General features: G+C 36.7%; 2 protein-coding genes across 2 annotated transcripts; both read right to left on the bottom strand.

The window, feature by feature from the left end:
* Nucleotides 1-972: 972 nt before the first annotated feature.
* On the bottom strand, nt 973-9,384 carry ciarta (circadian associated repressor of transcription a). Its single transcript, XM_044336288.1, has 6 exons — nt 9,137-9,384; nt 5,414-5,764; nt 5,236-5,311; nt 5,031-5,109; nt 4,766-4,919; nt 973-4,404 (listed from the first exon to the last, which is right to left on the bottom strand). The coding sequence occupies exons 2-6, from the start codon at nt 5,762-5,764 to the stop codon at nt 4,027-4,029; spliced, it is 1,038 nt and encodes a 345-aa protein (XP_044192223.1). The 5' UTR covers nt 9,137-9,384; the 3' UTR covers nt 973-4,026.
* A 2,751-nt stretch (nt 9,385-12,135) lies between these two features.
* Nucleotides 12,136-14,357, bottom strand: mrps21 (mitochondrial ribosomal protein S21). The gene is made up of 2 exons (XM_044336644.1): nt 14,209-14,357; nt 12,136-12,794 (listed from the first exon to the last, which is right to left on the bottom strand). The coding sequence occupies exons 1-2, from the start codon at nt 14,289-14,291 to the stop codon at nt 12,614-12,616; spliced, it is 264 nt and encodes an 87-aa protein (XP_044192579.1). The 5' UTR covers nt 14,292-14,357; the 3' UTR covers nt 12,136-12,613.
* Nucleotides 14,358-14,612: the final 255 nt, after the last annotated feature.

Here is a 14,612-nt window from a genome sequence, read left to right as displayed (position 1 = left end):
ATTATGGCGCCACCTAGTGCCGCGGAAGCTTCATTGACATCCAATTTACCCGGTAAAATAAGTGTTGGAAAGATTTAGGCTATATATGTTTCCCTTTTTTACAACACAAAAAACAAAAACCAACAAATAATGATGACAAAGTTGAACGAAATAAAATAAACAAACTGCCAGCTCACAGATAAAGTGCACATGTCAATGCGTACAATGACTGAAATGTCCACAAGTTGATTGAGGGTTAGAAGGTCGAGGAAGAAGGCCCAAGATGAAGGTTAGAAAACTAAAATCCTGGATCAATCAAAGCACAATACAGTACAGTCAGAATCATCTTTATTGGCCAAGTGTGTTTACACATACAAGGAATTTGACTCTGGTTTAGTGGCTCTCAAAGTACTTAAACAAAATAACAACACAACAATCTACAGAAAGATACACAAGGTCAAGGAATGACTATATAGCCCATACAGGTGAAACTGAAACTGTTTCTGTGGACTGTAAACAGGATACATATAGTGCAAAGAAGTGAAGAGTGAAAGGAGTACTGAGATAAATATTAAATAGTAAAAAAATGACATGTTACATAATAGGTGGTTATGTACAGTGTATACAGTCTGTTCAGATACACAGTAATGAGTGAAATGTATTGCACATTTTGTATTTTAAACCAAATAAATATGTATAATTTGTAGGTACAGTGGATATTATAGTGTTAGAGGGTTATTGCACAGTGATTGTGCTCGTGCAGTTATCCTAGTCTTAATATAGACTATGCTTCTGTTATTTGCAATTCAGATGGGAAAACAATATTTAATTTATTTTTTTCCACTGTGCTCATTCAAATGTATTTTGGTTAGATATGCAAAACTTTATAAATAAGAAACAGACTAATGTATTTGATGTTATATTTTGTGTTCAGTGGGTTGGATAGCAATATTACCTACAAAATTCAGCTGCTGATCATTTTTGGTAAATCCCACATCCACAAATCTAAAAGGTCTGGCTCCAAACCTGCTTTCATTGCTTTATTGTTGAACTCAAGCAGTATGGCACCTTACTCGGAAATGTGAAAAACACAAAAGCTAAGAAGACTTTCAATATTTTAAAGGAAGTACATTTTATTTGAACCCTGAAAGGCCTTACAATGAATGGACATTGGACTCCTCTGGCTTGTACAAAGTTTTTTTTTGTTGTTGTTGTTGTAGTTGTTTTTGGGTTTTTTTTGTTTTTTACAGTTTTTGTGTTATACAATTATTATTGTATTTCTGTTGTAAATAAATAAAGATTTAAGGGAAAAAGAAAACAAAAAAAAGCTTCTTTTGATAGCGCCATCTGCTGCATGTTATCTGTAACACAGGGAAACAGTAGTGAAAGAAGTATTAAGATGTTTTACTTAAGTCAAACGATACAACAATGTTAAAATAATCAATAACAAGTAAAATCCCTGCATTCCTAATTTTACTTAAGTAGAAAGTACAGAAGTATTATCAATAAAATGTATTCTACTTTAAGCATATCAAAAGTAAGAGTATTCTGACCCTTTTCAGTGTTATTCAATCGTATACGAGCTACCATTTGATTATTAACACTAATTAATGTTACTGTCTACAGAGATGTATCATGTTTTGTAAGCAGATTTGTTTTGTATGTAAAATCTTTTTTGTCGAGTAGACATAAAAAGTAGCAAAAAATTGAACTACTAAAGTCTTATGCCTTATTAAGTCTTATGGAGCTTAACAATTATAGATTTTTACAGTGTTTATTATTAAGGTATTAAGGTGATTAATTACATTGCATTTAAATTATGCAAAGTAAATAGTAAATTATAACTCAAACTTTGGTTTATATAATGCATAATAATAATCTGTCAGTGTATTTCATTCCAGAAATCAACAAACACAGGGTATTTTAATTAACACATCACTCATTTAATATATAAAAACATGTGCTGTTGTCAATCAATCAACAACGGCGATTTCATTAAAAGAAACATAGCAGAAACAACAAGAAAGAGGAGACACATGACTCGCAAGTAAAATTTTTACTCTACTGTAAGTTTTTCTCCTATTCACAAATAAAAGATGTGAAACACGTTGCCTGTATTGTATTGTAGAGTGCAACATTTTGTATACCCAAACAACATAAGCATAACTCTACACTGAAGAATTGTTCTCCACCACATGAATACAATTTCCATTTTAAACTCAGTGCCAGTGACGATGAACGGCGAAGCACGAGGAACGTCTATGCAGCAGCACATTTTGTTTGCGGTGTCATATGTGGCTGAGGTCGCAATTTTACTATTGTTACCAAAATAATAACTTTTTGCATGACTGATGATATATTTATTTCTCAGGCAAATTTATGATTACCTCTCTATATGTCATATATGTAAGGCTGACTGGTGACAAAACACCAGAGACGAAACGCCATTCAACATGAATGATATTTAATTTAAAACATGGTGGTACAAAAATCAAATGCTATCAGGAAGAAACTGTGTGTTCAGGAATGGAAATATCATTTATCATGTCTCCATGTTATCCCATGTTTTATAATCAATAGTAAAGCACTTTGAGCGATACTTATAAAATTTTTAAGAGCAAGTCAGTAATCCATTTTTATGGTACACAGAAGCTGCTCTTTCCCCTCGTAATGACACAGATCTCATTTGGAGCGTTTTGAAGCGAATATACTTGATGTGAACAACACCTCCCATATGAAGTGCCAAAATTATACATTTACAAATAAAAAAAATGATCAAATAAACACGTTTTGCCTATAAAATCCGTGAGTCAAACAACTGTGAAGCACTCATCTCAGCTGTCACACATGCTTGACTCCATAAATCTGCCGTTGAAAATCACGGTTTTCAAGTACTGATCCTCTTAAACGGATATAAATATCACAACTCTTTAGTGTTGCTAGATATGTAACATTTCCTCATAGTCATCCAAAGTGCAGATACATCTACCTGTATTCCAATTTACACAGGACCAAACATATTTTGCCCGTTTTATTTATTTTTTTTAAAAAGCAGTTACTAAAAAGTCATGTCTTTAATAAAATATGTGTTTTCAAGTCTTTCTATACAAAACAAGTTCACTCACTGGCTACTTGAAGGACTAACTTACAGTTTAACGTCCAGCTGAGCAGCTTCCATTTTCCCAATCATCTCAAACATTATCTATCAAACAGGTTGTGGTATTTTCTGTGCAGTGTTTTGCTGCTTTATCAGAAGTGCAACTACATATATTCTTATTTATATTGAATCAAATAAGTTGTGTTTGTTTAGCGCTCTACGATACAGAATCAGTGACTGTGAATTCTGGTGGGAATGGAAATGCAAAATGGTTTTGTTTGGCACTTTTTGGCAGCGGATACATATCCTTGCCACACTATATGTTACAATCACTAAGGTGGCAATTTTTTCCCTAACTGCCCTTTTGATCATGTGATATAAAGATTTTTTTGTAACTGTACCAAGGCTGCAACTAAGGATTATTTTGATTTTCGATTAATAAGCCAATTATTTTCTCAATTCATCATTTGGTCAACAAAATTGTAAAAAAAAAAGGTGACATTTTCAAATTACCTTTTTTATCTGACTAATTGTCATTTCTGTTCTTCAATAATGCCATGAAATCTTGTACTTTGTGCTGTAATCCATGATATGAAAAAATATAAAACAGAGCTCTGATTGTATTAACAAACAACATAAGTACTTCCAACATTTTCTTTTTTTAACTTAGTGAATACAAAACCGATACTCTTACAAACAATATACATACAATTCATGGTAAAATAGTGCAATACCTCCAGTGTAATTGGAAGCCACACTGGGTAGTTAGGGGTTAATGAATGTGTCTCTCTGCATTTCCCCTCCTCCTCTTCTGTTTTATGTGCCTTGCAGCCATCACAGACTGGCTAAACGTCTAAATTCATGCTTATGTAATCTATTCCACCCTTTACCCTCACTCTGGCTGGCATACTGTGGCACCTCCATGTGGTAGCAAGGTCAGCTAAGGCCAGCTAAAGTGAGTCAGCTGTAGTAATGGCGGCACTTGTGGATACTGAGCTGTCCTGTGTCGCAGTTAGGCTGGCGCACGGGGAGGGTGGATCAATCTCAGGCTGCTTCGAATTCTTATTCTCTTTCTTGCTGCAAAAATACGACGGTCTCCTTAAAGTGCCGGTGCTCTCTGTAAACTCGTGTCGTGCTGCCCAGCAGGCCACAGGTGGTTCAGCTGTTCCTTCCTTGGGAGTTTTCTGTTTTTTAGGTGCTCCAGGTAAACATGTGATGTCAAGTGATGTTTCAGCCTCACAGCTCCCATGTGTTCCATGTTGATGGTGCGTATGCCTGGGTGGGTCTGTGCCAGTATCGTCAGGTTCTGTCCAGTTCAGCTTTCGCTTCTGGAATGGGAACCAAAAATAACAACCATAACAAATCAAGGTCTTACACACATTATAATAGCTATCAGAGAAACAACAGGCCTGAGGAGTTTGAGCCTACAGACTCAGTATAATTTGTTGAATGAAGTCTTTAAACCCTGTTACTAGCATGCTCGATATAGTTCCTCCTATTGTTTTGCTCTCTCATTTCATCTTGTTATGTTTTGGTACCTTCTTATGTTTAATTATACCAATATATTTCACATGGATGCTTTGTTGATAAAGCGATTTGGTTTAAATAAAAGATAATGATATTTGGGTTGATTAATACACACTTGTGAAGGCACTGTCAGATGGAATCAACATCAAGTATGAAACTCACCTTAACTGGCATGTGGAGCTGATTTTGGCGCCAGCGTGGTAAGAGTCTGGGAGTCATGGTTTGGGTTAATGTAACTGTGGGCTGAACTGCCACCTGAGGGAACCAAATTTTGAGCATCATCTCTATCTGCAGCAGGTTGTGCAGGTATCTCTCACTGTAGAAAAAATAGGAAGTGAAGGACAAAGCATTAATGAGAATGCTGGGTATTAGTGACAATGATAATAGCCCAATTTTCACTAGTAATAGGCTTGCTTCTTGGTCTTACCCCATTTCAGGCCTCTGTAAAATTCCCAGAATCCTATGCAGTCTGTCAACGGCAACACTCTGCTGGAAACTGGTTAAACCTGCCACAAGATAGCGTCCAAATGTCAAGTCAAATAGACACTTAGGGGGTTTAATTGCAGGATGGTATGCACTAAAACTTGAGAAAAAGAGATGATAATACTGTTGGATATTGCTCAACCACATACCTTTGTCAAATCGCCCAGCCTTAAGTCCATGTAGAAGCTCAAGCAAAGGGCAGATAAACCTGCGCAAATCTGCACACTGGGAAAATAAGGAAAAGGAATATTATTATATATTACTACTACAACTGATCAGCTATTTGTCTGACAAAAAGACTAAAACAAAGTCATAGATTTTGCCCACCTTCTGAGCAAAGGCCAGGTCTCCAGGTGTAGCTGATGATGAACCTATTGTGGCGACGCCAGGAGAAGGAGCTGAGTCGGGATGCTTAGTTTGGCCAGGACAGTGTCCAGACTGTTCATTCGTAGACCCAGAGTACAACTTAGCTGAATGATTTGGGTAATCACTGTGACTTCCAGAAAGTATCATTCCTTCATCAACTGAGAAAGACTTGTTTGTCCCGCTGTCCCCCTCTCCCTCGGAGAAGATGTCTGCTTCATCCTCAGTGTGCTCACTCTCGCTGAGGAAAAAGCTTGAGGTGGAGGGAAGCGAGTCGTAAGATGGCCATTTGGAAGAACTGCCCAGTGAATTCATCTGTGGACAAGAATAGAGAAAAAGAGCAGATTGAGGCTCAGACAGTGCTATTAGGTCAATGATGACGATACTGGCAAAATGAAAAGTCACAATATTTTTGAGCAATTATCTCTATATTGATAGTCAGTGTTTTGGGGATGACTGCTAGTACTTTTGGAAATTATTTAAACAGAAGAAAATAACAAGACAAGATCATAATAGTAATATGGATATTAGGAAACATGTAAAGGCAGTCATTGTTATTGGCATTTATGTATATTTGGAATTTTTCTTAATTCAAGTTTAATATGTATGTACATGTTTTTTTTGTTTTGAGTTTTTTTTAATATTTATGTATAATTATTAAATTAAACTGTAACATATCATGCCTCCATTACATATCTTTGTCACAAGTGTTGGATAATCACATTTGAGGGATCATTGCAAAAAATGTGCGTTTATGTGTATATTCTGTATATACAAGATTATCAGCCGATATATCGATATCAAAAATTGCCATTGGTCCCAGCATCCAATCAGTCATCAATAGATACCTCACTCCTTAATTATTATATGCCAATTTCCAAACTCCCCTTTCTTTCTAAAATCTGAGAGTGACCCAGGTAACTGCTCTATCCTCTTGACTTCAGACCTGAGTGCAGCCATTGATGGTTTTATCACTTTTAATTATATATATTATTATTATCCTCTTCACTCTATATTTATTTTCTCTTTTTTTATTGCTGTAAAGCACTTTGGATCTACTGTGTTGTGTGCCTCAGGAAGTACAGTAGAATCAAGACAAGAAAAGGCAAACGATCATCACATTGATAGTTCATCACATAGGGAGAAGGCATATAAAATACCGATACGGCTATCACAAGTTGACTCATGCTGTGTCATGCATAACAGTGCAATGATTTACTGGTATTCGCTCTAAAAATAAAAAAATAAAAACAAATAAACAATCCATACCATAGTTCATTAAGTTTATCCTTATAATTGTATAAACTTCGTATCATATCCATACAGCGACTTGGAACATATAGGGTTTAGTCCAACTTCACATCAATATAATATTTTTAAAATATAAATAACGTATGATATTTTTCTGTTGTCAGTATTGTATTTAGTGACTTTATCTAATATTATCTTATTTTAATGTAACATATAGTAACATATGTTTTGTTGTAGGAACTCAACAGTGAGGTAATGATATTTAGTGAGTACATTCTCCTTTCTCTTCTATCTTGTGTATTTGTGCAGGATGATTTTGCTGCTAAAAAGAGAATAAACATATTTTTAAGACTCTAGCTGCCTCTGTCTGTTTGTATGTCACTTTCCAAGGTGCTGATCCTGGGCTAATTTAAAGGCCCTGAAAACTTATTTTTTCCCAACAAGATAAGTGTTGGTGTCTTATGAACACACACTCACGTGAGAGATTTCTACATTTCTGGTTTTATCTGTGCCCTTCTCACTGGTTTGAAGTGGGTGGGGCTCTGCTGAAAAAGGTTATGTCACACATATGTCTATGCACCAATGAGAACTTATTGCAACATTTGAATCACCATCTGATGACAGTTGTCACATTGTTGCCAGGCCTCTGTCAATCAAATCTGATCAAACCACACCCACACAGTCCTGATAAAGCAGGTTAACTATTTTTTTTTAATGTTCAACTCATAATAATAATTATAATAACTTGAACTTTGATTATTGTGTGCTTAGTCAAGAGTGTTATAGAGAAATGTTTCAGATTTCAAATCAAGTATTCAGGGGCTTTTAGACTACTGAGAGAAAAATGAACTCACTGTCAAGAAACAAGCAAAAAAAGGAATATTTTACTATAGGATAAAAATAGTGAACTGCTTTTTCATGCATCACAAGGGAATATGTTTGGCATAATCAGTAACATATTTCACATTTAGCCTCGCTTTTTTTACACACACAGAATTAGAATTGGTTTAACAAGCCATTTAATAAATTGGATACTAAGACGGCATAGTGGACACATTTCCCAAGGTCCGGGTCACAGTTTACACAGGTGACATGTCAAGTAGCAGTCACTAACTATATTATCATAGTGCAGACATGGTGTTGCATTGGCAGTGTGCATGAAAACAAAATCTGATCTGGAATCAAACAGACTCTCTAAATTAATAAACAAAACACTCTATGCACTCAATGCAATGTCCTAACAAGGATAGCTGCACAAAATTTGTGTGTGTGCACGTGTAGCCTACTGTCGAGGACACATTTCAGACTAAAGACCAGTAAATTGGGGACGGCTTGTCCAATTGGGGACAAACGCATGTCCCCAATTGGGAAAAAGCTGATTATTGGGACAGTGGTTAAATGTTAGGGTTAGGTTAGGGTGGGTCTCCAGGATATGAATGTAAGTCTATGTCCTCAAAAGTGACCCAAGTGTGCACACTCCAGTGGAAACTTGTTGGGTCATCTGAGAACAGATGTTTATATTCACTATTGACTGGTGGTTACCTTGTGTGACCGCAACAGCAATAATAAGCCATTAACATGATAGTTTCACATGAAAAGTCTTGTTTTCAACACAGTTGTGGTGAATTGTATAATTTCTAGAACCAAATTTCACACATTAAGAAAATACTTCTCTAACTAGGGCCCCACTGATACTGAATTTTTGATATCGATATATCGGCCGATAATCTTGTATATACAGAATATACACATAAACACACATTTTTTGCAATGATCCCTCAAATGTGATTATTAAACACTTGTGACAAAGATATGTAATGGAGGCATGATATGTTACAGTTTAATTTAATAATTATGCATAACTATTAAAAAAAACCAAAACAAAAAAACATGTACATACATATTTAACTTGAATTAAGAAAAAAATCCAAATATACATAGAATGCTGCCTATACAACTTTAAAAAATAAAAAATATGTGTATACAAATAAGCCGATACCAATATAGCCGTGATAGGCAAATATCGGCTGATAATATCGGCTTACCGATATATCGGTCAGGCTGTATCTCTAACTAACTATCGTCCAACATCCATGAAAACAGGAGCAGTTTGATACTGTAGATTCCTGAATCCAACTCGTCAGAAAATGAATAATGTAGTTAGGCAATGTGACAACGTGACAGAAATGTCCCTAGTCTCTTTTAAAAAAAGGACCAAAAATCTTTTTATTCAGGAAGGCTTTTTCATCCTCTTAATTTTCTTTGTGCTGTTTGTTGTGTGTTATTAATATTGTAGCACTTTGACTAGCATCATGAATAAAGAGTGCGGAACAATGTATAAATGTATTATTATCATTATTATATATAATTATATAATCTTAAAAAAACAGATGACTTTCCCTGAAGACAGAATAAATGTCAGTTGAGAGCTCTTACCTTCTAGACGAAGCAGGCGTGGATCCACTAAAACAAAAACAAAACGGCGAAGATTAAGAAGGCACGTAAACGCTGCTTGAACAAATCAATAAAAATTCAAGTCCGTCAGAAGCTACTGCAGCAAAGCTAACGGCATTGGACATAGGCGTCAACGCTTATTAGTCTGTTTACGGTGGGTCCCTCCTTGCTTCTTGTCTCCCCTGTTTAGTTTACTTTTTGTCAGCTCTCCCCAGCCCGCACAGAAAGTACCCACGGAGCGCAACGGGCGATACACGTGCGCAAAACGGTCCAGCGCTACGATTGGCTGACCAGCAATTCGATGTTTTCTCATTGGCCAGGGGGCTTGGCCAATCAGCGGCATCCAGAACGCCGGTTGGCTGGTAAATGCGTGGATCCCGCTGCGCCTGTATAAGCAGCACGTGTTGATGGTGTGGCTGGAGAACAAGACGAGCTGCACGCGGCAGCTGCTGGCATCTGTTGCGGTGAAAATATGGGAATGTCACATTTAGCTCTCTATATCAGACCTGATGCAATAATATTTAAGGGGGGGAGGGGGAATTACAGCATATTTACAGATATTTGTTTCCCACACCATAGCTTTATCCCAACATAAAAACAAACATGTTTTTAATCAATTCATGGCTACACGCTTTTAAGGATAGTGGGCACCTTCAGCAAATGGAGCCGCATGTGACTTAGGTTTCCTCATCGCACACGTTATTCTGAAGCAGTTTTTTTGTTTGTGCTCTGGAAACTCCAATCTCTTGTTCATGCTCAAGTAGATAGAACAGACAAAGTTAATGAGATATGGCATCGTAGACATATTAAAGCCAGAGACAGAAAGCTCTGAACGCATGCAGTCTTACATAATTACATAATAAGATTGCTATATCCTACAGGAGTGAATCACTTGTTTTGTCACATGCAAAAAATATAATGCTGCCACCTGCAGGAGGATGTGATAATTATCCACTGAGAAGGCTGTTTACAGGGGTGATAATGATGATGTTGATAATAATAATCATTATTATTACTTGTTTAAGTTTAGGAAGCAAGTGGTATAGCAGAATAAAGAAAAAGCTACTGTAAGTGAATGCAAGACATGAAACAAATAAGATGCTGCCACAAATACTGGGTGTGGAGGAGAGTGTCAGTTTCAGTTTGACTCTTAGCCAGGTGGTGAAACATCTTTCAAGACTTAGATACATGTTCAAAAATTGCCACAAATGACTTAATGATTTAAATAAGAGACAGAAGTCCAGACCTCCAGACAATCTAAACTGGGTCCTCCACACCCTACCACAGGGCCTATATGTAATGTTCTTTATATGGTGGATTGTTTTTAGCGTTCTTGTCAGAGTTTCCTTGGTACCTTGCAAAAACAAGCTTAGAATGTGCTCCTTAAGTTTGCATAGGGACATTTGGATCTAGATTTATTTTTGATTGTAATATAGATACCATTCAACTTATTTATTGCACCAAGGTAACATGTCAAGCACCACTGCTCTTCAGTCCGATGAAGAGCAGTGGTGCTCGAAACGTCACCTTGGTGCAATAAATAAGTTAAGTGGATGTTTGGAGCCCTGTCACGTGCAAGCTGTTTATTTCATTTATTTCTTGATTTTGCTCACTTGCAGCCAAGCACCTGCCCTCTCTGGTTTGGCTGTGCATGCATACTCCTATCTAATATAGATACCATTACCATGCAAACAGTCAATACTATCAGCTCATAGAGATACTATACAAACAGTAGTGGCCAATACCAATAGCTATCTGTACAGAACAGTGAACACTTTTTAAACAGTTAAGGGCTGGTTCTGCTGCATGATTGTGCAGATGCTTAACTACATGTGTCTACTGCTGTTAGCCAGCTTATGCACTGAGTATCTGGCTGCAAGTCTGCAGCCAAAATGGTATTGTTGCAGATGATATCTATAGGAAAGTAAACAAAAAAGGGAAAAACTCTAGATATTGATTGGTAGTAACAGGTGGCCTGATAAATGTTTGTAATTTTGTCCACCCTGTGGTAGATATTCTTACTATTTCATCAGTGATAAGGAGGGTGTGTGTGCATGTTGGAAAGGAGCCAACAAAAACATTTGCACATTTCATATTACTGCTCTTTGACAGCAACAGCACAAACTGAATCAGAAACCTTCTGTGCAACATTCCCTCGTAAAAACCTACTGGTGAACAGAAGTAATTGATATCACTTTTTCCAGGTGAGCCCATCCCATTTCAACTCTTAAAAGGTTCAGTTCACCAAAGTTACAGAAAGACATATTTTGTCCTTTAACTGCCAGTATGTAACCATGCAGATTGTTTTATTTGCCTTTAGTTTTTGAGATAACCTATAACCCAATAACATAGAGATGAATGGAACTTTGGTTGTTAAATATCAACAGTGATATCTCCTCCCCCAAAAATATCTTTGTTGCTGTGATTAAACCACAGAACACACAGTGAACAGTTTACATAGGGATTATTCCTTTGTCAGAAAGTAGTTCCCATGAAAACTGTTCTCAGGGGCTCTGAGGTCTGTGAATGGAAAGACACATTACTGTATACATTTTTTTTAAATGTATACATTTCACATTTTTCAATGCTGTAAGCAACAAGAATGATCTATCAACCTGCACAAATGAGACCAAAATTAGCTGCACAGCAACAAACCACTGGGGGTAAATGAGAAAATGTTTCCTTCTAATTTGTGTGAACTGGCCCTTTAAAAAGAGGCACCACAGTCAGCAGCAGTCATTCTCTTTCAGTGTAAAATATTGCTCATCTACCGTACTATTCCCACACCCGCTGACTGAAGCCTCAGGACAGGATATCAACATGACCTGCTAACCTCTCTGACAAGTGAGTGTGGTGCAAATGTTTAACTTCCCCCGTGGGAGAGAAGAGACAACAAGACAGGCCCTCTGAGATGAAAGCTTTGGCTGATATGGGAATTTGCGGGAGTTGGCTGAAATCTTTAGTGGACATTAACACCACACTGGGGAGGAGTGACCTTTAATTGATTTACACCAAGCTCCTGCTGAGCTGAGACCACATTCACACAAAAACATGTCTGACATTAAAGGCATCCACAACTACCTTTGTTTAATTAACAGTTCAATTGGTATAAATATTTCTTCACCAACTACAGTTCTGTCAGAAAATGTTACACATTTATTAGCTTCTTTACTATTAAGATGGTGTGGGAAGACAAGATTCAAAACACAAAATGTAATAAATCAAGTGTTCATCAACGAAGCGTGAATATTTCTCTTCAAGCACAAGAACTGCACTTTTCAATGTGGAATGAAAAAAAAAACAAAATGTGAAAACATGAAAGTCACTTTCCTCAGTATTTCTCTTTTCATTTAGACGTAATAGTGACATTGTGTTGATTTTGTTTGATTCTTCCACTTTGCTGGCCCCCAACTTAACCAGTCCACTGATAGCATCCCTCTTTCATCACAGTCTATTTCACTAGCAACCGACCCAGGGATCCTCTCTGTTTGTCCTGGAGATGAAGGAAATTTTCCTCGCCATTTCAGTGTGGTAGATTCGTCTGCAGTTCTCAAAGTTCTTCCGCTGGCGCTCTTGGCAGGGCTTCTCGAAGTAGCGCTTGCGCTTCACTGTTTCAATAATCCCATCCTGGGACAAGAGCCTAGAATATGTGAAAAAAATGGGTGAATAGCTGGAATTTGGGCTGTGGATAAGACTGTCAATTCAACAGGTAAATAAATAATACCAAATAAATGACATAGTGTTCCTCCTAAATGTTTTCTCCTCCTAAATTATTTTCATTTTTAAGCATAAAAGACATAAACCTGCTTCAATTACCAGATATAAAATGGAGGTATCTCCAGCCATGCAGAGGCTAATTGCATAAATTGATTGTATCATAATGTTTATCTACATTTACAGAAGCAATATACCACCAGTGGTGTTTTAAAGCTTCATGCAGTGAACTGGAAGTTAAAATTATATTAACAAAGGAGGACACACTTCCTCATCTGCATGGGACTGGTACAATCAGACATCCAGGACACTTTGAACTCTAAATAAAAAGTAACACAAGTGTAGTAGAAAAAACTTGTAACTAGTTCCTCAAATTACCTGACAGTATACATGACTCTCTGAACTACGACTCTTTAGAGAAACCCAAACAAAGATTTATATTCTTATACACCTATAAATAAGGTTTAGACATCAGAAGCTATTTCTTTTCTCAAATCATAAGGTTTGCAACTTTACTTACCAACACATCATAATCAAAATCTAGAAAGCACTCTGCGAGTTTTTACATCAACATAACAAGGCTTTACAGTCTTTTATTTTAATTAGAAATTTTTTAATGGATTGTGACAAACCATGTGCCATTTTTTTTAACTCAAAAGTGAAATGGTTAGTGAGTAAATGTTCAAAACTATCTTGTGAAAATTACTGGTTCTGCACTTGGATCTGGACCCACAGCGAAAACCCTATGGAGGCATGAGGTATCCTCTTATCAACAGATGGAAAACAACCTTCTTAACAAAGACAATCATTTCCAAAGGACTCTGAAGTGACTATACTGTAAAATAAAGATGGGTGATATTTATATAACGTTATGTCTGTGCTGTCTCCACTTGTTTGGTCCATGTCGTCATGAATTTCTTCCTTCACATACTAACGATTTGGATTTTTTTTAAATATGCATTTCAGGTACACAGTAACTGGCGTCTTTGAACTGTGTTAGTGGAAGCATAAAAATCATCCAACTGAAGGTTGTCAGACTTTTATAACTTGACAACTGCTGCTAGTGCAACACTACTGGTAGCAGTTATGATGTTACTGTAGATAAATTTTCCTTTAACATTTTAAATAGTGCTTATGTTATTTTCTTTTATAGACTCCTATAAATATCAGACGAAACCGACTAAATCACTAAAACGTCAAAATTAAACACCACTGCGCAGGCGCAGCTCTGTGACATTGAGCGGAAGGATAACATAGCTAACATGAGCTAATATTAGCTTGTAAACAACACATTTGACCTTATTTAGCTACTTTAATAAGAATAAAAACAAACGTTTCACCTGTTTAAAGTTGAGTACGCTGCATCAACGTCGCCCTCTCGAACCATTACTGTCCGCGCTACGAAGCGGAGGTGCCTCGCCATGATGGGACCGGTGCTAACGGAAACGCTGACCGTCTGGAAACACCCAAGTGTAAAAGGTTCCGCATACAAGAAACGCTACATAAATCAACGCTAGGTGACGCTTCACTCAACTGTTCTCTTAAATGAACTCTGTGCTGTTTTGGAGTTGTCTTTATAGCAGTTTTTTTAGAGATTTCTCCACATATATATTCGTTGTAACGTTTATGTTATTTTTTATTGTTATTTTGAGATGTGCTTTTTTAAGATTTACAACTCAGAACAAAATAAATAGCCTACTTTATAAATCTTTTAGTAACCTTGCCAACATTTCAGGTTCATAAA

Source organism: Thunnus albacares, chromosome 19, assembly GCF_914725855.1.
Source record: "Thunnus albacares chromosome 19, fThuAlb1.1, whole genome shotgun sequence".
Lineage (NCBI taxonomy): Eukaryota > Metazoa > Chordata > Actinopteri > Scombriformes > Scombridae > Thunnus > Thunnus albacares.
This window is presented reverse-complemented; position numbering and strand designations above follow the sequence as displayed.

Bases quoted from the DNA above. Each gene is read 5' to 3' on its own strand.
- ciarta (XM_044336288.1), bottom strand. From the start codon at position 5,764: ATGAATTCACTGGGCAGTTCTTCCAAATGGCCATCTTACGACTCGCTT. The intron at 4,920-5,030 runs GTAAGACCAAGA...TTTTTTCTACAG, and splicing joins TTACAGAGGCCTGAAATGGG to TGAGAGATACCTGCACAACC. The intron at 4,405-4,765 runs GTGAGTTTCATA...TTCCCATTCCAG, and splicing joins AGCTCCACATGCCAGTTAAG to AAGCGAAAGCTGAACTGGAC.
- mrps21 (XM_044336644.1), bottom strand. From the start codon at position 14,291: ATGGCGAGGCACCTCCGCTTCGTAGCGCGGACAGTAATGGTTCGAGAG. The intron at 12,795-14,208 runs GTGAAACGTTTG...CACATATTCTAG, and splicing joins GCGTACTCAACTTTAAACAG to GCTCTTGTCCCAGGATGGGA.